The following is a 27,472-nucleotide window of genomic DNA, read 5'->3' as shown; positions in this document are numbered from 1 at the left end:
TTGAATTGTTAATTAAAAATGTACGGTCGCTATAATAACCACAATAATTATGATATATAAGAATATCTACGATTTCTGTATAAAAAGACACTGTACCTATCGAATGTACTTTACAGAATTGAAATTGGACAGTTTAGGTGGCCTCAGGAATATTTTAAAATTATAAACAATTTTTTGGCTTGTAAACAAATAGAATATCTCGTGAAATATTAAATTAAATTAAATCATAAAAAGAGTACAGGAAAAAAAAGCGGTAGGACGCTTCTTTTAAAAGAAAAAGCGTTTAATTGTGATAAGTGATTCCTGAGATACAACCGGTTAAAGTTGACCAGCATTTACGGCAATGATATAAACAATAGGATCATAATTTTCGAACCATCATCTTTTTATATTTATTCTCTTTCTTCGCCCCAATTTTCATATCTTTAAAATAATCACAACATATATTATTATAATAAAAACTATCGGTATTACGAGTCAAATTGCCAAAAATAGCAAAATTCCAATCAATTATCAGGTTGGAGAAAATGTAATCTCAAAGTTCAAAATCGGTATACGTTAAAAAAATGCATTTTCTCGGCTTCCCATGGAGCAATTTTCTTCATTCTTTTTTTGTTCCCAAGTAACTCGAGTAGAGCCATTTAACTAACGCATTATTAAATGTCAAACTTGCTTTTGTTTTGTTATCATAGATTAATTTATGTATACCAAAAGAAAACTACATTTTTTTCCAGTTGTTGACTTTTTTTAGAGAACCTTACTCGCAGTGTACCTTTTAACGCTAAAAACACAAATATTCTCATTTGAAAGCTGTATAATTATATAAACAATCTTTATTTAAACAAATTAAAAATTTTGTTATAATAAATAAATTAATTTATTATAACAAAACAAAAGCAAATTTGACATTTAATAATGCGTTAGTAAGATGGCTATACTCGAGATACTTGGGAACAAAAAACGAATGAACAAAATTGCTCCATGGGAAGCCGAGAAAATGCTTTTTTTTAACGTATACCCATTTTGAACTTTGAGATGACATTTTCTCCAACCTAATTTTTGATTGGAATTTTGCTATTTTTGGCAATTTTCACTCGTAATATCGATAGTTTTTATTATAATAATATATGTTATCATTATTTTAAAGATGAAAATTGGTGTGAAGAAAGAGGATAATGGTTCAAAAATTATGATCCTATTGCTTATATCTTTGCCATAAATGCCGGTCAACTTTGACCAGTTGTATCTCAGGAACCACTCATCACAATTAAACGTTTTTTGTAGTAAAGAAAAGAGAGACGTTCTCACAAACAATTTATTGTACAACGGACGACCGGTTTCGCTGTCTACAATATTCACAGCATCTTCAGGTCACGGTAAAAGTAAAATTAAATGCTACAAATAACAAAAAACCAGAGTTAGGTAAGTGGTCTGGTTGAAATCAAAGGGTAATGATCAAGCCAATATTAAAGTATATATATTTATGCATACAAATAAATACTCACATGCACGCAAATATGGTGTATAACCCTCACACTCACATACATGCACGCATTAATATGTAGTGGCAATAAAAGTATGTCAAGTATAAGTATAAGATATACACTTACTTTCCGGTATAAGGGAAGAATATATTAGTATTCAATATCATACTTTTTCTCTATACTATGCTACAGGGAGAGTTGGTAGAGGGAGACAGGGTGTTTTTAAATAGGTAATGCAAACTTCAAGGGGTAATTCTACATGAAAAAATAATGACAGTTTGCTTTATAGACCTATGTCCGCAAACGCTTCGTTTCTGAGATAGAGGGTGTTAAAATTTTTCTTACAAACTGACGATTTATTTATTGCTTTAAAACCGGTTGAGATATGCAAATGAAAGGTGAGTTTTAAGACGTAGTTATTGTACATTTTTTCACATACAAGAATTTAATATTTACCATTGGCGCGCATACGGGTAATATGATCCGTCATATTACCAGTATGCGCGCCAATGGAGAATAATAAATTTTTACTTGTATGTGAAAAAATGTACAATAACTACGCCTTAAAACGCAGCAAATTGCATTTGAATATCTCAACCGGTTTTAAAGCAATAAATAAATCGTAATTTTGTAAGAACAATTTCAACAGCCCCTATCTCGGAAACGAAGCATTTGCGGACATACCGTTTATAAAGCAAACTGTCATTACTTTTTCATGCAGAATTACCCCTTAAAGTTTGTTATACCTATTTAAAAACACCCTGTATTGATGAAAAACATGGCTAGCTGTTAAAGTACCTAACTTTTTTATTATCCAACATAAGCGAATAAATCAAAAAACAAAATGTTGAGAAAACATGAGGCTATAGTTGAATTTTAATTTCAGTATTTTATAAATGCTATAATATTCCACAGGGTGATGCGAGTTTTGAGAAAAAAACAAAGTTTGATTGGTACACCCAGTATACATTGAAAATTTAACTGTTTAGCAACAATACTATTACAGCGATATTGTTAAAGAATAAGGCTATAATATATTAAAAAAATCACTTAAATCGGACAGGTTCAGGAAATTTGAGACATCAAAAATAACCCATTTTTAAGGTGTACGGTTAATTTTGCACCCCAGTGTAGTTTCTAAAAAATCCACAAGGAAAAGAAAAAAAAAATTTTACTGTAGTTGGCTGTATACCATCAATCACAAAAATTTAAAAAAAAATCCTTTGAAAAAGGTATAAATTTTTTTTCAGAAACATCACTTAATTTGCATCAGTTGCCATTAAATGTAATCAACTAAATTTACATCCCACGTGTTGGAAAGGTCCATACCTTAGCTAAGGGCATTATTCTGTTTCATCTTTATGCATCCTATAGAGTTTTAATTAAGTATGCACCTTTAATGCAACTATATAATATTTAAAGAGTTTTTACCCTAATATTTCTTTCGTGGCTCAGCTGGCATCCGACTTGTAAGTATAACCAACCTGTTTTAACTTTTTTAAATAAATTTTAATAGTCAAAATTTAAATATCAAATTTGCATTCATTAATTGCATTACTTTTATATTTTAACACTGATGATGATTTTTAATAAAATCGAAAACGTTCTGTGATGTAGCCCTTAAAGGGATTTAAAAAACAATTGTATACCTTTTACAAAGGATTTTTTTATACTTCTTTAGGCGCGATGGGAGTGAAATTTAATATGCGCGAATTCATCAAAAACCCTGCTCCCGGCGCAGACGCATTGTTGCAATATTGTTCAATATGGAGGTTATTAGTCCAGAAAGCCACTGCGCATCCGCTAGGAAAAATATTCTAATTCGGATTTTTTGCACAATCTTACTCAAAAAGGACTCGTTTTAACAAATTTGCATGTTGCCAGGACCAAAATGTGGTCAAAAATTTTTTAATGTTTTTTTTTTTTGTTTTTTTTTCCTAAAACTATTTTTTTGCATGGAAAAAAGTTTTTTTTAGGTTTTTTGGATCATTCCAAACCGAAAAGGTCTTTAGTGACTTTTCTCTAAAAATGATAGCTTTTGACATATAAGCGATTAAAAATTGAAAAATTGCGAAATCGGCCATTTTTAACCCTCAAAAACTATATGAAAAACTGAAAATTTGAATGTTGCCAAGAAAGGTAGATATTCTTTAAACATCGGTTGATGAAATCCCGAAGAGTTTTTTGCAAAAGAGTATTCAAAACTCCTTTGTTTTTTAATTACTAATCAAGCGTGCCCGACACTATTTTCCACCGACGCGACAGTATGGTGCAAATGAAAGGAATAAATTCGTTATTTCGTAAACCGGCGACTTTAAGGAAAAATCGCGAAACAGGTCGATTTTTATTTTTAAGTTGTGATATTGTGGCATATATTGTATACTAGTGACGTCATCCATCTGGACGTGATGACGTAATCGATGATTTTTTTAAATGAGAATAGGGGTCGTGTGCTAGCTCATTTGAAAGGTTTTTTAATTCTCTATTCAGTAATATAAACAATTATATAATTATTTATACAGGGTGTCCAAAATTTTTTATTAAATTAAAGTATTTGACAAAAAAAGAAGTAGAAGGACACCCTGTATAAATAATTATGTAAATGTTTACATTACTGAATAGAGAATTGAAGAATCTTTCAAATGAGCTACCACACGACCCCTATTCTCATTTAAAAAAATCATCGATTACGTCATCACGCCCAGACGGATGACGTCACTAGTATACCATATATGCCACAATATCACAAATTAAAAATAAAAATCGACCCGTTTCGGGATTTTTTCTTAAAGTCGCCGGTTTACGAAATAACGAATTTATTCCTTTCATTTGCACCATACTGTCGGTGGAAAATAGTTTCGCGCACGCTTGATTAGCAATTAAAAAACAAAGGAGTTTTGAATATTGTATTGCAAAAAGCTCTTCAAGATTTTATCAACCGATGTTTAAAGAATATCTACCTATCTTGGCAATATTCAAATTTTCAGTTTTTCACATAGTTTTTGAGGGTTAAAAATGGCCGATTTCGCAATTTTTCAATTTTTAATCGCTTATATGTCAAAAACTATCATTTTTAGAGAAAATTCACTAAAGACCTTTTCTGTTTGGAATGATCCAAAAAACCTAAAAAAACTTTTTCCATGCAAAAAAAAATAGTTTTAGGAAAAAAACAAAAAAAAACGTTTAAAAAATTTTTGACCACCTTTTGGTCCTGGCAACATGCAAATTTGTTAAAAGGAGTCCTTTTTGAGTAAGATTGTGCAAAAAATCCGAATTAGAATATTTTTCCTAGCGGATGCGCAGTGGCTTTCTGGACTATATGATAAACAAATATTGTATATTAGTTTTTATTGTTGTGAGGACACAGACAAAAACAAGTTTATAATTGTAGTAACTTTTTAAATAGTTTTTAAAAGCAACAGGTACGTACTTAATTGTAAATGTTTCAGTATTGTAATAAAAAATTACATAGGTACTTACCTATTTGGAAAATGTATGTACCTACTAGTAGGTAATGTTTTGATTTACATAATTTGACTATCAAGAAAATTTCTACCACTGTTCATATAATATACCTATTGTTTTCTTACTCTATGTTTTGTTGTATTTTAATACCCTTTGTGAACACACACACACACACAAAAATCAAACTAATTTGATTAAATTCAGAACTGTCAAACAGTAAAACGTTCAGTTGACCTATCTTCGCACATGACAGGTACGTGTAAGTGGTCAAGTCGGGTGACGGGTGTGCGTAAGTGGATTTCAAGTCTAAGCACGCGGGTTCGAATTCCAATGCAAGTTTTTATTTTTTTATTTTTTTTCATACATTTTATGACTGTGAATATATTTGTTATATAATTTTTTTCAGAGAATGCGTCATAATGCCTTATATAATTTTTTTCAGATTTTTTTCAAAAATTTTAGTTAAAATTTTTGACAACAAATATTGTTCAGAAATCATTTCTTTGGTGCATTTTTCAATATGTTTGTGTGTGTTTTATTCTTTTATTTTTTTAATTTTTGGTATTGTTTTAATAAAAATGTTTGGAAAGTAGTAAGTATTAAAATTAGTTTAATATTTAAATAAAACATAAATAAACTGTTTAAAGTGCATATATTAATTTCGTTGGAATCATATCATATAAGTATAACTTCTTACGTGCGTACACAGTACACACGCATTCTTTTTTTTTCCAAAGTAGTTTCTATTATATTTGTAAGATTTCCCACATACTTATGTAAACAAAGTTTGTATTGAAAATTCTTTGTTACTTGTAATATTTTCCAGCGGAGCATAAATGGAAGTCTGTTGTGCATTCTGTTTTCATATTTTTCCACCCTCAATGCCGAGGACAGTTTTAAATTACAAAATATGATGCTCGTATATATGAATTTCAATCTGGGACATTTCCATATTAGCAGTGACAGAAAATAGCTGTTTTTATTCGATGATACATGAGTATAGCTGGTTTTTGTATTGAGTTAAAAGTACGAGAAACCAGTAAATAGGTACTTATACAAAAAAAAATAGGTCAATAAAATCTAGGTAACAAAGGAAATAGTACAATATCCTACCGTTATTTTTGTGAATATCCTCGTGTTTTTTACGATACAATGGAGTGCCGAAGGTTTCGGTAAAGCAAAATTTCGGCTCCAATGCTTTTTAAATGCATTCATTTTTTTTAGAATTCTGTGAAAACTAATAAATATCTTTAAAACATTTTAAATAAAAGATTACTTTATTACCGAGTGCTGAGAGTCCCTGAAAACTTCTATAATGTTTATTTTAATAAGTTATAGGGGTGAACCTATGATGTTGAGGGGTGTAAACTTACCCTGGCGCCTATGTCCCATCAGACCATGTCCTTCTCTTAGCAGCAATAAAAATAAAAATCACTAATATGAGGAGACGCAAACCAGAACCAACAATAGACTATGCTAAACTTAAAGATGAGAATACCATAAGAGATTAAGTATGAAATTAAACAAAGAACTACCAAAGAATACAAAAGTGGAACTAGAAAGAGAAGTTAATTTGGATAACACATGGAGAGCCATAGAGGAAACAATGACGGATACAGTTTAAAAAGAATTAGGTTATAAACAAAAATACAAAAGAAAAGTTGGATAACTGAAGCAATCCTGGCAATGTTCGAAGAAAGAAGAAAACAAAAAGCAAGGGAACCGAGACAAATATCGAGAACAACAACAACGCATAAGAAGAGAGATAAGAACGGCAAAAAATAAGTGGCTAAAGAAACAGTGTGAGGAAATGGAACAGTTACAAAAACAACATGATGACCACAAACTACATAAGAAACTAAAGGAGGTAGCTGGAATATACAGAAAAAAGAAGTTTTCTAACTTAGAAAATGAACAAGGAAAAATGGCACAAGATGATAGAAAGATAAAACTCATATGGGAAAAATACATCAAAAATCTCTTTGCAGACGAGAGGCCTTCGATAGAAGTCGTTCAGGAACAAGTGATAGATATTAACAACGTAGCTGGTCCCGAGATCACAATTGAAGAAGTTACTAAAGCAATAAATACCTCGAAAGACGGGAGGGCAGTTGGACCTGATCAAATTCCTGTTGAGTTACTCAGATTGTTAGATGAAGAGGGAATTACGATACTCCAAAGATTTTTCAACCAAATCTATAAAAAAGGAAAATTCCCTGTCCAATGGCTTGTATCTACCTTTATCCCTTTGCCAAAAAAGAACAACGCAACAAAGTGTCAAGACCACCGACTGATAAGTCTGATGAGCCATTCTTTAAAAATATTCCTCAAAGTTCTTCACTACAGAATCTCCACAAAATGCGATAAGGTTATTGGTTGCTCACAATTTGGATTTCAAAAAGGCCTGGGTACCAGGGAAGCACTAGTTGCAACCCAAGTGCTAGCTCAGAACTGCTACGATCAAAGGAAAGATGTAATGATGTGCTTTATAGATTATGAAAAAGCCTTCGATCGAGTACAACATCATAAACTCGTACATATACTAAAACAACTCGACATAGATCAAAAAGACATTCGTTGCATAGAAGCCCTTTACTGGAATCAAACAGCTGTCGTCAAGGTGGATAATGAAACAACGCAAGCTCAAAAAATTCTCAGAGGTGTAAGACAGAGATGCATTCTCTCCCCACTACTGTTCAACTTATATTTAGAAAGTATCTTCCAGGAAGCTCTTGAGGAATGCGAAAGCGGCATCAAAGTAAATGGTACCTGGGTCAATAATATACGATATGCGGATGACTCGGTCTTAATAGCAGACAATATTGAAGACCTCCAAAACCTTCTTACTAAAATTGGAGAGCATAGCGAGAACATGGGACTTAGCATCAACATAAAAAAGATGAAGTTCTTATAATCAGCCGTCAATTATGTCAACATCAAAATGCAAGACTAGCATATAACGACCGAGATGTAGAGCGCGTAAGAAAGTTTAAGTACCTGGGAACCTTGCTATGTGTAGACTGGATGTCGGATATGGAAATTAAATGTCGGATAGAAAGGGCCAGAAGGGAATTCATGAAATTCAGAAACGTCTTTACGAACTCTGACTTTGACCTAAACCTAAGACTAAGATTCACAAAATGCTAGATATGGTCGGTGCTCCTATATGGCATGGAAGATGAACTTTAAAAATAAACACAATGAATAAGCTAGAGGCATTTGAGATGTGGATCTATCGACGAATCCTTAAAGCTCCCGGGAAGAGCTTTACAAAGCACAAATGAAGAAATCCTGAAAAGAACAAATGAAGAAATCCTGAGAAGAATTGGTACAGAACGACAACTGCTATGCACAATTAAACTTTCATTCTGCGTTTAAATTTTTTAAAAATATTTCTTAATTTTCTCAGGATTAAAAAGAACTGAATGCATTTAAAAAGCATTGGGTCGAAATTGTTCGCCCCAATTTTCGAAAACCTATTTATTTTAATGTTCAAAATACTAGCAGTTTACACGTATGTGCATATAATGCAATTTGATGAAATAAGAAAAGTGTTTTTGAAAATCTTCTACTTTTTGAGCCCAATTTCGACACACCGTATATACCAAGAAACTGTACACTGAGTTTCCGGATATTTTTTCCATCGTCAGTATCTTATCTTATCATCGTAAGTAGCAAGGTACGTTCGTGGACCAAGATCAATATATGCAGTACGTTTTTACACTGAGTTTTTCTTTAAAGGTTTATTGCACATATAGATAAACAGACAGAAACTAACACGATATCAAAAAGGACTTATCATGTGCTCAAAACATAATGTAAACAAATTTCATAAGCCATCAAACTTTTATTTTTCACTCAGGTCTTGGACCCATTGTTCTTGTACTATCAGTCATTGTAGTGAGGTTTAGAAAGGTTAATAGCTATTCGAGGTTGCCACCTGGCCTCCATTTTAGACGCCATATCTGCTTGATGAATCTGGAAAGTCTCTCAAGCTTGATCTCCATCACTACAGGTTTCAAGCTTGTTTGGATAAAGTAGAATCATGCTGCTTCACGGTACCAATTTCTGGGAAGTCATCCACAAAGTGATCAGCTGTCTCTTTCCTCTCCTCACACCTCGGATACACTGCTGATTGGCTGAGCCCACAGATGTTTTGTTGTCTTGCGTGGTTATCGTCACCTGTGAGTACCTGTACTGTCTCTCAATTCCACCTTTACTCAAAGCTACTGATTGGTTTCCTAACCAATATTAATGTTTCCAGACTGAACCAACGGCCACCTTAGTCTGACAACAATTAGTCCTCCTATGCCGTCTTAGTAGGTGCTGATCTAGGTATCACTTCCGTATATCAGTTTTACATTTTTTCTAATACGAGGCTAAGTAAAAGGGTTCAGGTTTGAAACACACCTTCTGCACCTTCCTTAGCTGCTTCATTAGCGCCCTCATTTTCCCCAATACTAGGCACCTATCCAAACCTATAACACATTATGTCTCTTCCAGCACTTGAGAAGTCGTTTCTAGTTCAGTAAGAACGATTAAAAAACCCAACAAAGAGACTACAAGATATCAAAATGCTCTCCAAATACAATTCAACAGAACCAGAGAGGAAGATACTGCAGAGGAGGAATGGTGACAATTAAAAACACTAATATCGGAATCTGTAGAAGATATTCATATATATGTATCATGATGAGTGTAGAACTACAGAAGAGAAAAATAAGCAAGCTAGACTTAACCTACATCCATGAAACAGAAGAAAGACAACTATTAGCTGGTGGATACCTCAGGTAGAAAGACAACGTAAACTGACTCGGGGTCTCTTCAATAGGGCCAAGAGGACTGGTCAGCCTGCCCACTATGGACTGTCTTAAGGAGACTCAAAGGGAATATAAGTCTCTCATTAAGAAGTCAAAGAGGAGTTGTCGAGAGCTTACTGGGATAGCTTGAAACACATTTCCGCTGCAGTTGGGCTCCATCGTGCCCTCTCCAAAGATGCGACCCCTGGAGTGGGTCAGGTGCCTAGAAGAAGGCTCATTTTAACTGACGAGGAGGCCCTCAGGACTTTTTTGGATGCTCACTTCCCGGAGAGTAAGCACGATGATACTGCCCAAGCTACGATTAGGCTCCCGCATATGAGGGATTTCCGGATGGCGAAGGAGGTAGTATTGTATACGAATGTGTCTTGGGCTGTTAGGGGTTTCGCTCCCTTCAAGTTACTAGGTGAGGACGGAATTATACCGGCTCTGCTTCAGCAGGGATTGGACCTTATTGCTCTCACACTGGTCAAAAAGTAATTGTTGTATTTTACAAATATAAATGCATGAAACTAAATAAGTAAATATAACACTCAAATGTCTTTCTCTTGTGTTTGAAACAAGGCTATATTGCTTAAGGGATCGTTATTCATATCGTATTTTCATAGTTTCACAATAACATTTTTTGGATTTGTTTTTACCCCTCCCTCTAATCCTGCCAATGACTTTATTACAGCTTATTTTATGCTCAGTGGCACTTTACGTTTATTTCAGGTTTGCAAAAGAAAAAGTAAAGCACCCAAAGTTTGCGCCATAATTCCCGAGTTTGATTTTCTAATAAGCAGTTCCCACTGTACACTGTACGTGTTTTAATGAAGATTCATATAAATACATCACGTCTGTATTCTAATCCCCGTTTTATTTAAGTTTATACGAAACCACCATCGCACACAAGACGTATGATCTCTCAAAGTTCCCTATCCACTTAAGCCAGCGTGTCTGGATGAAATTCGTATCCACTTAAGCCAGTTGTTCCGGACGAAATAGTTTACAAACAAAAGATTCAACGCATACTCACCATGAAACACATGCAGCGCTCTTTGGCGCAGTTTAAAACTTTTGATGTGTTTCGTGTTCGGGGTTAGAGATGTCTCTTCGAGCACTTGAGGAGTCGTTTGTAGTTCAGTCACGATTTCTTCCTTCGTGTAGGGATGTTCGTGTAAACTCGATTCGACGATGGAAATCATCTTGGAGAGATCGGCGGAAAGAGCTTGCTGGAGTTCCGATAATCGCTTCATTTTCATCCATTCCAGTCCTTGTTTTTTCGCAATTATCTGGAAATAAACGGGGTTAACTTAGAAGTTTCATTGGCTATTACACAAAGATTCTGTAGATTTTAATAATAAAACGCTTGGTAGAAAGACACATAAAGCATTTTTAATACATAAATGAATTATATATGTTTTAGGAATCTTGAGCTTTAATGATTTAATGCAGCAGTTACAGGGTGAATTTGGCCGTATCCCTAGAAAAACGCTTAGAAACGGAATATTATTTTTACATTTCTAATTAACAAACCTTTTTTACTCGATTTTTGTTTTCATTTTTCAAATGGGCTTGTAACAATATGGAATGCTTAGTCCGAAGGGGGTTGATGGCTAAAACTGAACTACTAGGAGCGACGGGGGCTGAAGTTGTACTACTAGTCGATGGGATGGAAGCACTGTCGGATGTCTCTTCTTTTTCCAAGACATCTCCCTTTAACATTAACAAATCCAATTTGTAATCCTCGATAACTGTTTATGCATCCTCTTCAACAGCTTCCATAGGAAACTTTTCTAATATGTAGTCTACATTAAACCTTGTCTCGAATCTAGCAAAAATACCTTTTCTTCTTCGTCTTCTTCTTCGCGCGACTAGGATTACTCCTGTTTGTCTGCCTCTTATTCTGTTTCAGTTGTTTTTGACTGTGCATTGTCTTTCCACCTTTTCGGCGGCCTTCCAACGGGTCTTCTGCTATACGGCTTGTTGTTTCTACAGAAGTTCGCTAATATATCTGGTTCCATTCGGTTTACATATTCGTTCCAGTTTTGTTTTTGTTTTTATCCACCTGTTAATATTTTGAATTTTGCATCATTCTCGTATACTTCTGTTGCTTTGTCTGTCTCTTAATGATATGCCCGCTATTGATCGTAATACTTTCATTTCGATATTGTTGATTTGTTGTTTCGTCTTTCTTGTATCGGTCCTTGTCTCCGCTGCATATGTTAGGATAGGTTTTACTGTTGTCTTCTATACTTTTATTTTGCTTTCCGTGGTCAGATATTTGTTTCTCCATAAATATGGTTTCTCGGAGGCAACCACTTACTCTTGCCGTTTTTGTTGCTTGTGTTGTGGTCTCTGTTCTTATATTCCTGTCACTAGTGATCTCTACTCCTAGGCAATTGAATTTCATTACTTGTTCTACAATTTGGCCGTCTATTTCTAACTTGCATACGCTTTACTTATCACTTACATTTAGTTTTTTCTACTGATATTCTCATATTAAGTTCATTTGCTGTGATATTGAAAGTGTGGAGCTGCCTTTGTAGGCCATCCTCGTTATCAGCAATTAGTACTGCATCATCGGCATAGCACAGTATCGTGATTTTATGCACTCCCATGTGGTATCCATGTCGTTTTCTTACTTCGTGAATTATTTGATTCATCACCATATTGAATAACAATGGGCTGAGCGAGTCTCCTTGGCGGATTCCTCCTTTTAGTTCTATGGTTCTGTTTCTCCTGTTGACATTTTAACTCTGGTCTTGTTGTTCTTGTTAATTTCATTAATTAGCCTTATTATAATAATAATAATATAATTAATAATAATATAATATGTAATAATATATAATAATAATATAATATGTAATAATAATATGTTTTATTTGCAGAATGATATGTAACAATACATTATAATACTTACATATTAAATTCAATAATACATTTCTGCAAAAAAGAGATGACAAACAGCTAGGCTGATACAATGAAGTGTCATCCCTTTATTACTATAAACAAAAACAAATGATATATGACATTAAAAAAAAATACAAAGAAAAAGAATTGCTATTTACTTTCTTGTAAAATACTTTTGTACTTAGTCTTAAACGTACTTATTGGTAGATATTTTAGATGTTGGGGTACTTGGTTATATATTTTAAAAATCATATATGTGAATGATCCTTGAAATTTAGTAGTTCGGTGAGCAGGTGGTGATATTTGGCCTCTGAAACGAGTATGTATGTTGTGCACATCACTGCGAAACGTAATTTTATTGTATAAATATGGTGGAGACTTATATAATATTATTCTATGATACAATGTGGTCAAATGTAACTCTCTTCTACTCTTCATATTTAACCATTTAGCTTCAATCAGTTTATGGCTAATTCTTTCGAATTTTCTGATACCGTAGATGTACCGGAGACAAGAGTTTTGAGCCCTTTGAATACGTGTTGTTTCTATGTTGTCAAGGCACGGACCATATACTGTATCACAATAATTAAAGTGACTGAGAACCATTGTATCACACAATAAAATTTTTGTCTTTTGATCTAAAATGTGACGATGCGGAAAAAGCATTTTTAGATTGGTATAAGCCCGTTTAATGCACTTATTCACATGACTGCCAAATTTGAGATCTGTATCTAATTCTAAACCTAAATTTCGTGCCACATTAACAGATAATACATCAACACCATCAATTGAGACTGATAGTTGCTCTGAAATGACGTCTTTGTTTTTTCCGAACACTAACATTTGAGTTTTAGTGGGATTTATGATTAACTGATGCCTTTTTGAAAAGTTTACAAGTTTTGACAATTCTGTATTAATACGTTCATTTGTGATAATACTATCGAACTCGGTTATACTAATTTTTATCTGAGTATCATCTGCATAAATGTAAGCTTTACAATTTTCTAAAACAGTAGATACGTTACTTGCATATAGACAAAATAAAACCGGTCCCAAAACTGAACCTTGGGGCACACCACAAAATATATTTTTTTTATTAGATATTCCCGAACTTGTTTCCACAAACTGAGATCTGTTAGTTAGATAGTGTTTAATAAATTTAATAGCATTTGGAGAGAACCCTACATAATGCAAAATATTGAATAATAACTGATGATTCATTGTATCAAAAGCTTTTGTATAATCCACAAGTATTAGTATACTAGAATTTCCCTTATCTATGTCTCGAAGTATGTCATCGGTAACTTCCAATAGCGCTGTTGCACAGCTGTAGCCCCGCCGAAAGCCTGACTGACTAGTTGGTAAAATATCATATTGACTTGTATGTTGTTCAATTTGATTTTTTATTATTTTTTCTAAAACTTTCGACAACACAGATAAAATGGAAATAGGTCTGAGTTCACTCATACTAGTTATGTTGGATTTCTTAGGCAAAGGAAAAACTTTTGATATTTTCCATTCATCGGGAAAAACTGATAATTCAATACAGGTATTAACAATATTAGTTATGAATGGTGAAATGTATGGGCAACATAGCAAAAGCATGTCAATTTGTAATTCGTCGACTCCCACTGCTTTAGTTTTAATTTCTAGTAAATATTTATACACAGTATTTGTATTAACTGTGATGAAATTCAATAATTAATTAAAATTTGTCTTTAAATTATTATTATAGAAAAGTTATAAGTTCTGATCTGGCTCAGTCATATTACCAGTTACTAAAAGAAAATGATTATTTATATTATTAGGATTATCTAAATTTTGCGGTATTTCTCTATTTGCCGGTTCCGAACGAATATCCAACTTTCTGATTTGTTGCCACATTTGTTTACTATTTCTACCATAAGTATTCAAACAAAAATGAAAATACCCCCTTTTTTCGTTTCTTATTGCAACAGTAGTGAAATTTTTCAAATCTTTGTAATACTGGTAATGAGCTGGACGTTTTGTTGTTCGGTATTTAGAAAGAGCTTTATCTCTCAGATTTATCAATAGTTTTATGTTATCTGTAAGCCATGGAGGATTTATTTTTTTGTTTTTTCTTTTTCTAATAGGAGCTAATGTATCAAAAATATTTACCATTAACTGATTAAAAAGTGAAACTTTATCATTAATATTTTCTAACCGAAATATTTCTTCGAAAGGAGACGAATATAAAAAATCTTCCAATAAATTTTTATCTATGTTAGTTATAGTCCAGAGAAATAAGGTTTTTCTCGTGACACATCCCCCTCCAGGCCGAAACCAAATTTTTTGAGTAATATGGTCATCTATGATAATAACCTATATGTTTCCTGCAGCCGATTTTGATGATATACATAGTTATAAACAAATGAAGATCGAAAAACGGTAAATTATCGCTTTTTTCGTCTATTACCAAAAAGTTAAGCACTTTAAACAAATTTGAGAGTAAGAAACTCATAAATCGTATAAAAAACTTCAATATGACATTCGCTGAATATGTCCAACCTTATTGGTTGCTTAGAAAATTGCAAAATAAATCATAAATATTGAGTTTTTATAAATATTCGTAACTTAGGTAAAAATTAACTTAGAATCTTCTTATTACACGGAATGCCGAGACTTCTTGTACTTAAATTATATTTTAAATTTCATAGCAATTGGTCAAATAGTTTAAAAGTTATTTAATTTATTTTTCCCAAATTCATTTTTTTTGCAACACTATAAGTCAGAAAATTATGAGGTTACAATAATACTTCTGACAGTTTATGAAAGAAGAACATTTATACTATTACCTTAATTAAAAATAAATGACAAAAAATAATTTTAAACAGTGTAAAATTATTTTGCAAAAACATGTCCATTCTTTGCTTACTTATAAACAATTAGAATAACTTTTTAACCGTTACCCGTAGAAAAATTATTTTTTCATATTTAGAAAGACTGAATTTTTATACACACTTAGAAAGAAAAACAACTGTTCTAGGACATTTAGGGACAAAGTTAGCCCCCCCATTTTTTTAATTCACATGTTTTTGCAAAATTATTTTGCAATATCTATAATTATTTTTTGTCATTTTTTTTAAATTAAATTAATACTGTAAATTTTCTTCTTTCATAAACTATCCAAAATATTACTGTAACTTCATCATTTTCTGACTTACAGTGTTGCAAAAAAAATAAATTTTGGATAAACAAATTAAATAACTTTTAAACTATTTGACCAATTGCTTTGGAATTTAGGGTATAATTTAAGCACCATAAGTCTCAGCATTCCATGTAATAAGAAGGTTCTAAGTTAATTTTTACATAAGTTATGAATATTTATAAAAACTCAAAATTTATTATTTATTTGGCAATTGTCTAAGTAACCAATAAGGATAGACATATTCAGCGAACGCCATATTGAAGTTTTTTATACGGTTTATGAGCTTATTACTCTTAAATTTGTTTAAAATACTTAACTTTTTGGTTATAGACGAAAAAAGCGAAAATTTACCGTTTTTTGATCTTCATTTGTTTATAACTATGTATATCATCAAAATCGGCTGCAGGAAACATATAGGTTATTATCATAGATGACCATATTACTCGAAAAATTTGGTTTCAGCCTGGAGGGGGATGTGTCACCAACATGATATTTTTTTTCCTTATTTCTCTGAACTATTAAATTTCTTGTATATATAACATTTTCTTTATTACTGATATCAAAATTAAATGCACAAAATACTAACTGATGATCAGAAGTAATAAATAGTTCTTTATTACCATGAATGTAAGAATTGTTTTGATTTGAAATTAAAATGACATCAATAAGTGATTCACCAGTAGCTGTGATTCGAGTAGGTTCATTAATTATTTGTTGTAGATTAAATATTTCTGTAATGTTAATAAACTTTGTTACGTTATTGCAGGACGGCCCCTTTAACATGTCAATATTTATGTCCCCTCCACAAATTATTTCATCAAACTGTGTGAAAATTTCAGCTAAATTTTCTTCAAAGTCGCATAAAAAATCATTTATATTTTTATCCGGGGGTCTATATATATTTCCAAATACGTATTTTGTATTATGTAATTTGAAACTAATCCACAATTGTTCAACTTTATCTGGTGGTCTATTTGTTCAGCTTGTAATCAATTTAAGATATCATTTCGCCTCACCCTGTCAAAAGCACTTTTTAAATTTACAAAGCACATGTATGCTGGTTTTCCATATTCAATAGACTTTTCTACTATTTGCCTGGTAATAAAAATTGCATCGATTAATTGTGCTGCGGTTCTTCCGGAAGCCTTGTTGCTCATCAGCTTTTCTGTTTGTGCATTTATTGATTCAGCAGTACTCTGTAAATCTGCAAGGATTGACTGGACTCGGGTTATTCCTCATTAGTATTCACTACATTTTTAGTCAAATCGATTAAACTTGTAGACGAAGTGGCCCCTTTTTTAAAATGGGATCTCAACAACTTACGTTTCTCTTTAACTTTTTATTATTCGGGATATTAAAGCCTCTTATGAAAATTATATAAGATAACTCTCCTGTTTTCAAATCATTAACTTGGGTAGACTTCATTTTTTAAAACTGGGATAAAAGCAATACACAAAAGAAAGACCAAAAAATAGTAGAAACTATGACAGTTGCAACAAACAACCGTTTATATTTATCAAGCGAAAATCTCACTTGTGCCCAATAGAATCCCAGATCATCTGGGATTCTACAGCGTTCATCATAATTGTTGCAACTTCTGCTCTTGACCTAAATTCAGTTTGTAAACAAAACTGGGGTCACAACCTATTTGTCAAGAAATTTCTGAAAAGGCGATCTAAAAAATATTATCAGAAATCTTTCTTTTTTCCAAAAGTTTAAGGACATCTGTAAGCATCTTTATTTCAGTAGTTAGTACTCCTATTCTATAATTCCCTAAACGTCCCACGACCTTAGAGCTCTCCAATCAAAAATACGAGTAGCCGTCTCGCACCAAGTACGAATGGGTGCTTGCTTTTCTCCCAAGCTCATATCGACCGCCTTTTCTAAGGTAAATGTTCGTTTGTTTCCTTGTTAAAATTAGCCCCCAACCCTTTCTCAGAGTAAGCGTTACATATTGTTACAACTGGAAACCAACGTGCAGCGGACTTAAGATGGGCTGATGATTGTGATGATTTTCCAGTGACTTTACAGGACGGCACAGGAAGTTTGAGAAATGTTTATTATCTGCTTGTTTATATTTGACATCGAATTGAATCCGGCGATGTTTGCCTATTACTATATAATACCTTAGACTTATACTTTAATGATTAAAGTTAATGCCCTATCCCAGAGAACGGCAGTTCTCGCCAGTGGCGCACAACCCCCGTACATGCGACACTATATATACACGAAATTTTCGATTGTTTAAATCTGACTGAATTGAAAATTGTGCAAACTGCCATCTTAAAGTATAGGAAAAGACTCGCCCATCCATATGTCAACCATCTATTTTGGTCCAAGGGTGTGGATTTTACGGCCCTTCCCATTTAGGGTGTGTTTTTCGTTCTTGTCCCCAAAACTCCCAAAAATTTCGAAAATTTATGTTCGACCTTTGCGCCTTCTGATAGTACCTACTGATTATTATCTTTCCAACGCATGTTTAATTTTCAAAATCGGTTATACTATACCATTCAAAAGTTACCGAGCTAAGAAATTTTATTCAATTTCTATTTAAAAAGGGAAAAATGTTTGTATGTGGGTATGTGTGTATGTTTGTGGAAAAGTTACACCGATCTGAATTTTTTTTGTGTTTCAAGAGAGAGTCAGGGCCGATTCAGAACCGGTGTAGTTTGTGATTTTCGACCATCCATAAGCCAGCTATAGGACTGGGTAGGTACAAAACGACATATTTTTTTGGGGGCATAATATATATCTTATGTTCAAGGAAAGGCAGGAAAATAGCAAATACACCAAATTAATAGGGTTAAGCTTTCAAATGGTGCCTAAACGGTTACGATCAGACATACACACGGCTCAGAATAGCCTAAAAACTGAAAAACTAAACTTTGAAAATGTTGGTTTTTGTAGGAGCGTTTGTAGGAGGACTCTAGACGCGTCTAACGGTGTATACCTTATATCAGGGAAAATTTGAATTTTTAAGTTACAGGCTTTATAAGTGTGTGATCAAATCTATTTCCTATGGGAAAAACGATTTTTCAAGCTCCATGATTACTGTAATACCTTCAGTTATCATACTTGACCTTGAATGCATCAGATACTACACTTGTCAATACCTTTCAAACTCATGATTAGTGATCAAAATCGGTTAAGCCGTTTCGAAGTTATCAAGCTCTAAAGTATAATCCATTTGACCATTATCGCCGAAATGGTTTATGTAGTTGTAGTGGCTACGACGCTAAATTTGATTTGAAGGCAATCCGAGTTCATTTACCGGCCATCCCAATATTTTTTTTTCAATTTATTTCGAATAGAAAAAAAATCTAGTGTACATTTGATTGACACTAGATAAATTGAGAGATAATGCTAGAAAGGCGACCATTTATAACGCTCAACGTGGAATACAGAAACATTACATTCAACTTCATACATTTAATTTATAAATAACTTTGAAAAACTACTGTTACAAGAATAAAAACCGCTAAACGCCGTAAAAATGTGTGACGCATACAATATTCCAGCTACAAAAGAGCTGATATGAATATTACGTGGCGCGACAATGTATTTTCATTTTGATGGAAAATAAAATTCTAGTTTTATTTTAAAAGGTCTTTCTATAACAGTTGCTAAATTTGAAGTAAAACGCCACAAAAGAGCTTCAAAATACAAACTGTTAGTCCAGGGCGCATCTGTTTTGAGATGGACGTTGAGAGGTGACTCAAATTTTTTTGCAGAAATTGCTTGAAAATAAATCAAGTAATAATATTTGAGTTATCTTCCCTCTCAAAAAGGTCCGGAACATTGTTTAAATAATCAAAATGTCAAAAATTGAAGGAAAAATTCGATTTTTTTTTTGGTTTTTTGATTATAACTTTAAAAGTATTCATTTCCGAGAAAAGTTGTACTGACATAAAAGTTGCGTAATTAAATTTCCTACAATATAGAATTGGTTATGAATTTAAAAAATAGTCACCCTAGTTGCAAAATAGCAATAATTGCGAAAAAGTCATACAAAAACAAGTATTCGCATTTTACGTTTTTCAACCATTTATGCTACACTTAGGACCTTCATATTTCACCCAGAAAAACTTTATGATACAGTAAAACAATACTGTAAATTTCATTAAGCTCGGTTCAATAGATTTTGCAAAATAAATTTTGCAATCCAACTTTCGCAAAAAATTCATTTTTTCAAAATGTTACAGGACTGAAAATAAAGCAGATAGCAAGTTGAATTTTTTTTTTGCTTATAGAAGTGTACTGTACCTTTTATTTGAAATTTTCAAAATTAAAATCGATTAATTACCACGGCGTCAGAAAATTTTTGAAATAAACAATAATTTTTGGTGCTACGCGCAGGACAGCGGTGTTCGATTCACACAAGTTGATTTTCACCAAAATTTCTTTCAATCTTCATCTAATATATTATTTTCTTACTCTATATTTTCTTGTATTTTAATATTTTAATTCCACAAAAATCAAACTAGTTTTATTACTGTTTGTGAAATATTGTTTAAACAATTGCATATGTTTAAAAATAATAAACTTTTATTATTTAAGTTAAAATATATTAACAATAGTACATTGTTTACCGGGTAGGAAAAGCTTAACATTCCTGGACGACTGTGAAGATTGCTAAGTCGAGGCGCAAGCCGAGACTTAGCAACACAGAGTCCAGGAATGTGGCTTTTCCTACGAGGTAAACATACTATTTTTCCGCAAATCGTTTAAAATTCGACAGATATTGATTGATTTAAAAAAAACGCGATAATTTCATTCCCAAATAAATGGTGCTTTGAAATTCCTAATAAAATTACTTGGGTTACTATGGAAACGTATTGAGGTTGAATTGTCAAACTTGACAATGTTTTCTATCATTTATGTAGAACACTAACAACTGTACGGAAATATCATTTCCTTACAGTAAGGAAATGACATTTCCTTACAGTAAGGAAGTCCTGACTTTTTCTTCAAGTAATTTTGACAGGAATGTCAAAATTTCCTGGCGATTTGCGGAAAAGAAAGTTTTTGCTAATAAAAGTGTTATTTCAAAGGATAGAGTATGTGTTTTTATTTTGCAATAAACAATTTATTTATTTATATCGAAATGTAATAAAAATTAAAATGTATCAATCATTATCAAAGGTCATTGGAATGCCCAATCAAAACAAACTATCCGCTGTCCTGCGCGTAGCACCAATAATTAATGTTTATTTAAAAACATTCCTGACGCCGTGGTAATTAATCAACTTTAATTTTGAAAATTTCAAATGAAAGGTACAGTACACTTCTATAAAAAAAAATATTTTCAACTTGCTATCCGCTTTATTTTCACTCCTGTAACATTTTGAAAAAATGATTTTTTTTACGAAAGCTGGATTGCAAAATTTATTTTGCAAAATCTATTGAACCGATCTTAATGAAATATGCAGTATTGTTTTACTGTATCATATAGTTTTTCAGGGTAAAATATGAAGGTCCTAAGTGTAGCATAAATGGTTGAAAAACGTATAATGCGAATACTTGTTTTTTTAAGTTTTTTTTCACAATTATTGCTATTTTGCAACAAGGGTGACTATTTCTTAAATTTTTAACCAATTCTATATTGTAGGAAATTTAATTACGCAACTTTTATGTAAGTACAACTTTTCTCGAAAATAAATACTTTTAAAGTTATAATCAAAAAACCAAGAAAAAAATCGAATTTTTCCTTAATTTTTTGACATTTTGAATATTTAAACAATGTTCTGGACCTTTTTGAGAGGGAGGATAACTCAAATATTATTATTTGATTTATTTTCAAGCAATTTCTGCAAAAAAATTTGAGTCACCTCTCAACGTCCAAATGTACTAATATTTTTACAGATGCGGCCTGGTCTATGTATCAAAGTTACTCTTTTGTGGTGCTTTTTACTTCAAATTTAGCAAATATTATGAAAACATCTTTTAAAATAAAACTAGAATTTTTTTTTTCCATCAAAATGAAAGGACCCCTTTTAACAAATTTGCATGTTGCCAGGACCAAAAGTGGGTCAAAAATTTTTTTTTTGTTTTTTCCTAAAATTAGTTTTTTTTTTAATGGAACAAAGTTTTTTTTAGGTTTTTTGGATCATTCCAAACAGAAAAGGTCTTCAGTGACTTTTCTCTAAAGTTGATAGTTTTTGACATATTATAAGCGATTAAAAATTGAAAAATTGCGAAATAGGCCATTTTTAACCTTCAAACGCTATATGAAAAACTTAAAATTTGAATGTTGCCAAGGTAGATAGATATTCTTTAAACATCGATTGATGAAATCCCGAAGAGTTTTTTGCAATACAGTATTCAAAACTCCTTTGTTTTTTAATTTCTTATCACGCGTGCGTGGCACTATTTTCCACCGACAGTATGGTGCAAATGAAAGGAATAAATTCGTTATTTCGTAAACCGGCGACTTTAAGAAAAAAACCCGAAACAGGACGAAGTTATGATATTGTGGCATATATGGTATACTAGTGACGTCATCCGGCTGGGCGTGATGACGTAATCGATGATTTTTTTAAATGAGAATAGGGGTCGTGTGGTAGCTCATTTGAAAGGTTCTTCAATTCTCTATTCAGTAATGTAAACATTTACATAATTATTTATACAGGGTGTCCAAAAAATTTTTATTAAATTAAATTATTTGACAAAAAAAGAAGTAGAAGGACACCCTGTACAAATAATTATATAAATGTTTATATTACTGAATAGAGAATTGAATAACCTTTCAAATGAGCTAGCACACGACCCCTATTCTCATTTAAAAAAATCATCGATAACGTCATCACGCCCAGACGGATGACGTCACTAGTATACCATATATGCCACAATATCATAACTTAAAAATAAAAATCGAACTGTTTCGGGATTTTTCCTTAAAGCCGGTTTACGAAATAACGAATTTATTCCTTTCATTTGCATCATACTGTCGATGTCGGTGGAAAATAGTGTCGCGCACGCTTGATTAGCAATTAAAAAACAAAGGAGTTTTGAATAGTGTATTGCAAAAAACTCTTCGGGATTTCATCAATCGATGTTTAAAGAATATCTACCTACCTTGGCAACATTCAAATTTTCAGTATTTCACATAGTTATTGAGGGTTAAAAATAGTCAATTTCGCAATTATTCAATTTTTAATCGCTTATATGTCAAAAACTATCAACTTTAGAGAAATGTCAATAAAAATCTTTTCTGTTTGGAATGATCAAAAAACCTAAAAAAACTTTGTTCCATGCAAAAAAAAAAATAATTTTAGGAAAAAAACAAAAAATAAAACACGTTAAAAAATTTTTGACCCACTTTTGGTCCTGGCAACATGCAAATTTGTTAAAAGGGGTCCTTTTGAGTAAGATTGTGCAAAAAATCAGAATCGGAATATTTTCCTAGCGGATGCGCAGTGGCTTTCTGGACTAAAATACATTTTCGCGCCACGTAATATTCATATCAGCTCTTTTGTAGCTGGAATATTATATGCGCCACTCATTTTTACGGCGTTTAGCGGTTTTTTATTCTTGAATATATTAAAAGGATACTCCACACATAATTACTATTCTACATATTTCCATTATCTTTTGTATATGTTACTTGTGCCCATTTTATTCCTGACTATCCCCAAACTGTAGACAAATAGAAGGAAAACAAAGGTCTCTATCTCATGCAAACAGCCATTTTCCTGCCTTTAACCTTTTCACCTCGGTATCAACTTCAAAAACAACATTCACCGAAGGAAGCTCGAATTTTATGATATTTATGAAAATATAAGCGAAAGATCATATACCGCCATACGCTATTTATGGAAATGTTTAGTAAAACTTTACTACAATGCTGAATTTAATATTAGTGACGGTAGAAGTGGCTTTAAGAGCTGCTGCAATAAAATATTTCAGATTGATATAAAATATTATGCAGTGATAAAGTCAACTTTATGGTGTATTACAGTTGAATATATAGGGGGACCTCCAATGTTATATGTTGCTATCAGTTGTTATGAAATGCAAATGTGAACGTAAAGAAATGTATTATTTTAGTCTGCATCTACATCTATTAAAGATGAGTAACAAAAGTCAATACTCTGGAAAAATAAATGCTGGTTAAATGGACGGTAAGGGTAAGTTAAACAACGAATAATATGACAATAGTAGATTCATAAATTAGTAGTAGATTTAATTATAGAAGATATTATCTTTAATCCACAGTCCAAGTATTTATAAACATTAAGAGCTGAAATTTTTAGAGTTTGCCAATGAAGTTTCAGTTTTTCAATTAAGTAAAAATCAGACGTACTTGCAATCATTTATTGTTTTACTCCGATGACCGGTTTTGCTCTCTAAAATTTGCAGAGCATTATCAGGTTAACGGTTACAAGTAAACTAAATGCTACAAATAAAAACCAGAGTTAGAACATTGTCTGGTTGTTAGCAAATATAATATCAAACCAATATTTAAAAAAGTATATAAATTACAACCACAGACAAATACCTATGTACGCACACATACAAGTAATCACTCATATGTCAGCAAACACGTAAAAATATATGTAGTCTATGATTGTGCAATGTAAAAGTGTTGTATTTACATGCTGTTACAAGGAGTGATTTATAAAGTCTTCAATAACATGATTTTTTGGTCAAATTATGCTAATAGGGACCCTACATCACTATGTGGTAACAGTTTTTTTTGAAAATATATATATATTATGCTAATAGGAAACTGATTGGATAGACCGAAAATGCTGCATAGGTTAACAAGTATATGGACAAGTTCTTAAGGGAGAGACATATAAAGTGCTCTTCAGATAAAACTATCCACCATCCACCTTAAATAACTTTTAAACCACTGATTTAAAAAAAAAACGCAAAAACACGTCAAATAATATATGAAGGGGGAGACATTATGCCATATTTAAGCTTGACGGGAAAGGCACCCTCTCACCCCTCGTATCATCCCTTAATTTTGTTTTAAATAACTTCCACCTTTTTTTATTTTATATTTGGATTCTCCTCTTTGTACTGATTTCAAAAATGTATAACACATGATACTTAAGTGATTAGTTTATGAGAAAAGTAAATACAAAAGCAAGAAAACTGGATTGAATTTTTTTTTAAATACAAACATTTTGAATGAGCATTTCACTACCAAAAATGTTAACAATAATTATTCAAAATGACTTTTGAAAGTTTGAATAATTATTTTTTAAATTTTTGAATACTTTTGCTAAAATTTTTGGTAGTGAAATGGGTAGTTCATTCTAAATGTTATAAAATTGTTAAGAAAATAATTTTGATTCAATCAAATTTTCTTGCTATTGTATTTATTTTTTTTATAAACTAATCACTTTAAACATCAAGTATTATACATTTTTGAAATCAGTACAAAAATGAGAATCCAAATATCAAATCAGAAATTTGAAAGTAATTTAAAAAAAATTAAAGGATGATACGGGGGGTGAGAGACGGCCTTTCCCGGGAAGCTTAAATATGACATAATGTCTTCCCTTCAAGTATTATTTGACATGTTTTTGCGTTTTTTCTAAACTTTTTCGAAACTCTAGGGCCAAAATTTATAGCAGGTGGAGATTACAACTGTAAACATACGCTATGGGGTTCACGTCTAACAACCACTAAAGGCAGAGAGCTGGCAAAAGTTATCCAGGATAAAAGCTACTCATTCCTATCGACGGGATCACCCACATATTGGCCAACCGATCCAAATAAAACACCAGCCCTATTGGATTTCTTTATTACAAACGGAATATCTCAATCATATACAGATGTAGTACCAAGTTTTGATTTATCATCAGATCATAGTCCCATAATTGCCACAATTAGCACAACGGTGATAATAAAAAAACCAACACATCGACTGCATAGCTTCAAAACAAACTGAGACACATACCGGCTAATCATAGAACAGGAAGTAAATCTACTAGTGAGATTGAAAACTCCCGAACAAATAGAATCAGAAACTAGTAACTCCTCAACCTGGACAAAAAAAAATTCAAACAACATTCCTCTTGAAATAAAAAGACTACTAGCAGAAAAACGAAAAGCCAGATCAATTTGGCAAAGAACTCACAGACCAGACGACAGGACAATTCATAATAACAAATCTAGAAACTTAAAAACAGCTCTAGAACAGATGAGAAACAACTCATTTGAAAACTATATATCAAACCTTTCGCGTCAAGATAACTCTATCTGGAAACCAATCAAAAACAAAAATAAGCCAATAAATACTTCACCTCCAATTCGGAAAAACTCATTACCACTAGGACCATGGGCAAAAAGCAACAAAGAAAAAGCTGATTTATTTGCTGAACATCTAACTGAAGTCTTCAAGCCACAAGACAATGACCAAGTACAAGAAGTAGAGCAGGAACTAGCCTTACCAATTAATCAGCGAGAGCGAATAACTTTAATTACACCGAAGGAGATCAAAGATGAAATTAATCATTTGAATGAAAAGAAGGCACCAGGCACTGATCTCATAACAGCATTAATGCTAAAAAAACTTCCTAAAAAAGGTATAATGAAGTTATTGTACATATTAAATGCAATCTTAAGACTTAATTATTGGCCTAAATCACTAAAAATTGCCCAAGTAATTATGATACCGAAACCTGGTAAAGCTTTAACGGATGTTTCATCATACCGTCCAATAAGTCTACTGCCAATAATGTCAAAACTTCTTGAAAAGCTGTTACTTAAAAGAATTATGAGCGACCTAGAATTCCAAAACTGGATCCCAGAACACCAATTTGAATTCCGACAAGCTCAGTCTACAGTGCCACAATGCCATCGCATATCAAATGTAATTAATAGAGCTTTGGACAATAAACAGTATTGCACAGCAGCCTTTCTGGACATCAGCCAAGCATTTGATAAGGTATGGCACCCAGGATTACTTTATAAAATCAAAAAATCTCTACCCAACAAATACTTTGACTTATTAAAATCATATCTAAATCACAGAGAATTTGAAACTAAAGTGGAGGATGAACTATCAAACCGTAACAAAATTCAATCAGGAGTCCCACAAGGTAGTATATTGGGTCCACTTCTTTATGTACTGTACACATCCGATTTACCAACCTCCCCACAAACCACCATTGGAACTTTCGCTGATGACACAGCAATATTTGCAACTGAAGAGGATCCAACAGCTGCAGTATTAAAACTTCAAGAACACCTAGACCAAATTGGACAGTGGTTAAAGAAATGGAAGATAAAAGCTAATGAAAGTAAGTCAACACATATAACTTTCACACTAAGGAAAGACCAATGCCCAAATATTAACCTTAATCAAGTCAACATACCACAACAGAATATCGTCAAATACCTGGGGCTTCATCTTGATTCTAAATTAAACTGGAAACAACACATTTTAAAGAAGAAGAAACAAATTGAGTTGAGAGTGAAAGAAATTAATTGGCTTAAAGGTCGAAAATCTCGACTCTCAATTGAGAACAAACTGCTGATTTATAAAACAGTCATCAAACCTATATGGACGTACGGTATAGAACTATGGAGTTGTGCCAGCAAATCAAATACAAAAATTATCCAAAGAACTCAATAAAAAATTCTACGCACCATCGCAAATGCCCCGTGGTACATTTCCAACCAAA

General features: G+C 32.4%; 1 protein-coding gene across 1 annotated transcript in view; it reads right to left on the bottom strand.

Moving 5' to 3' along the window:
• LOC114332900 (N-acetylgalactosamine kinase) overlaps positions 1–27,472 on the bottom strand; it is a 288,678-nt gene that overhangs the window by 32,883 nt on the left and 228,323 nt on the right. Inside the window, exon 6 of the mRNA XM_050661397.1 lies at positions 10,785–11,040. Coding sequence (XP_050517354.1) covers positions 10,785–11,040 — 256 coding nt within the window. The remainder of the gene's footprint in view (positions 1–10,784; positions 11,041–27,472) is intronic.

This window comes from Diabrotica virgifera, chromosome 9 (assembly GCF_917563875.1).
Source record: "Diabrotica virgifera virgifera chromosome 9, PGI_DIABVI_V3a".
In the NCBI taxonomy this organism is placed as follows: domain Eukaryota; kingdom Metazoa; phylum Arthropoda; class Insecta; order Coleoptera; family Chrysomelidae; genus Diabrotica; species Diabrotica virgifera.
Note: the sequence above shows the minus strand (reverse complement) of the source record. Positions and strands in the feature narration are given on the sequence as shown.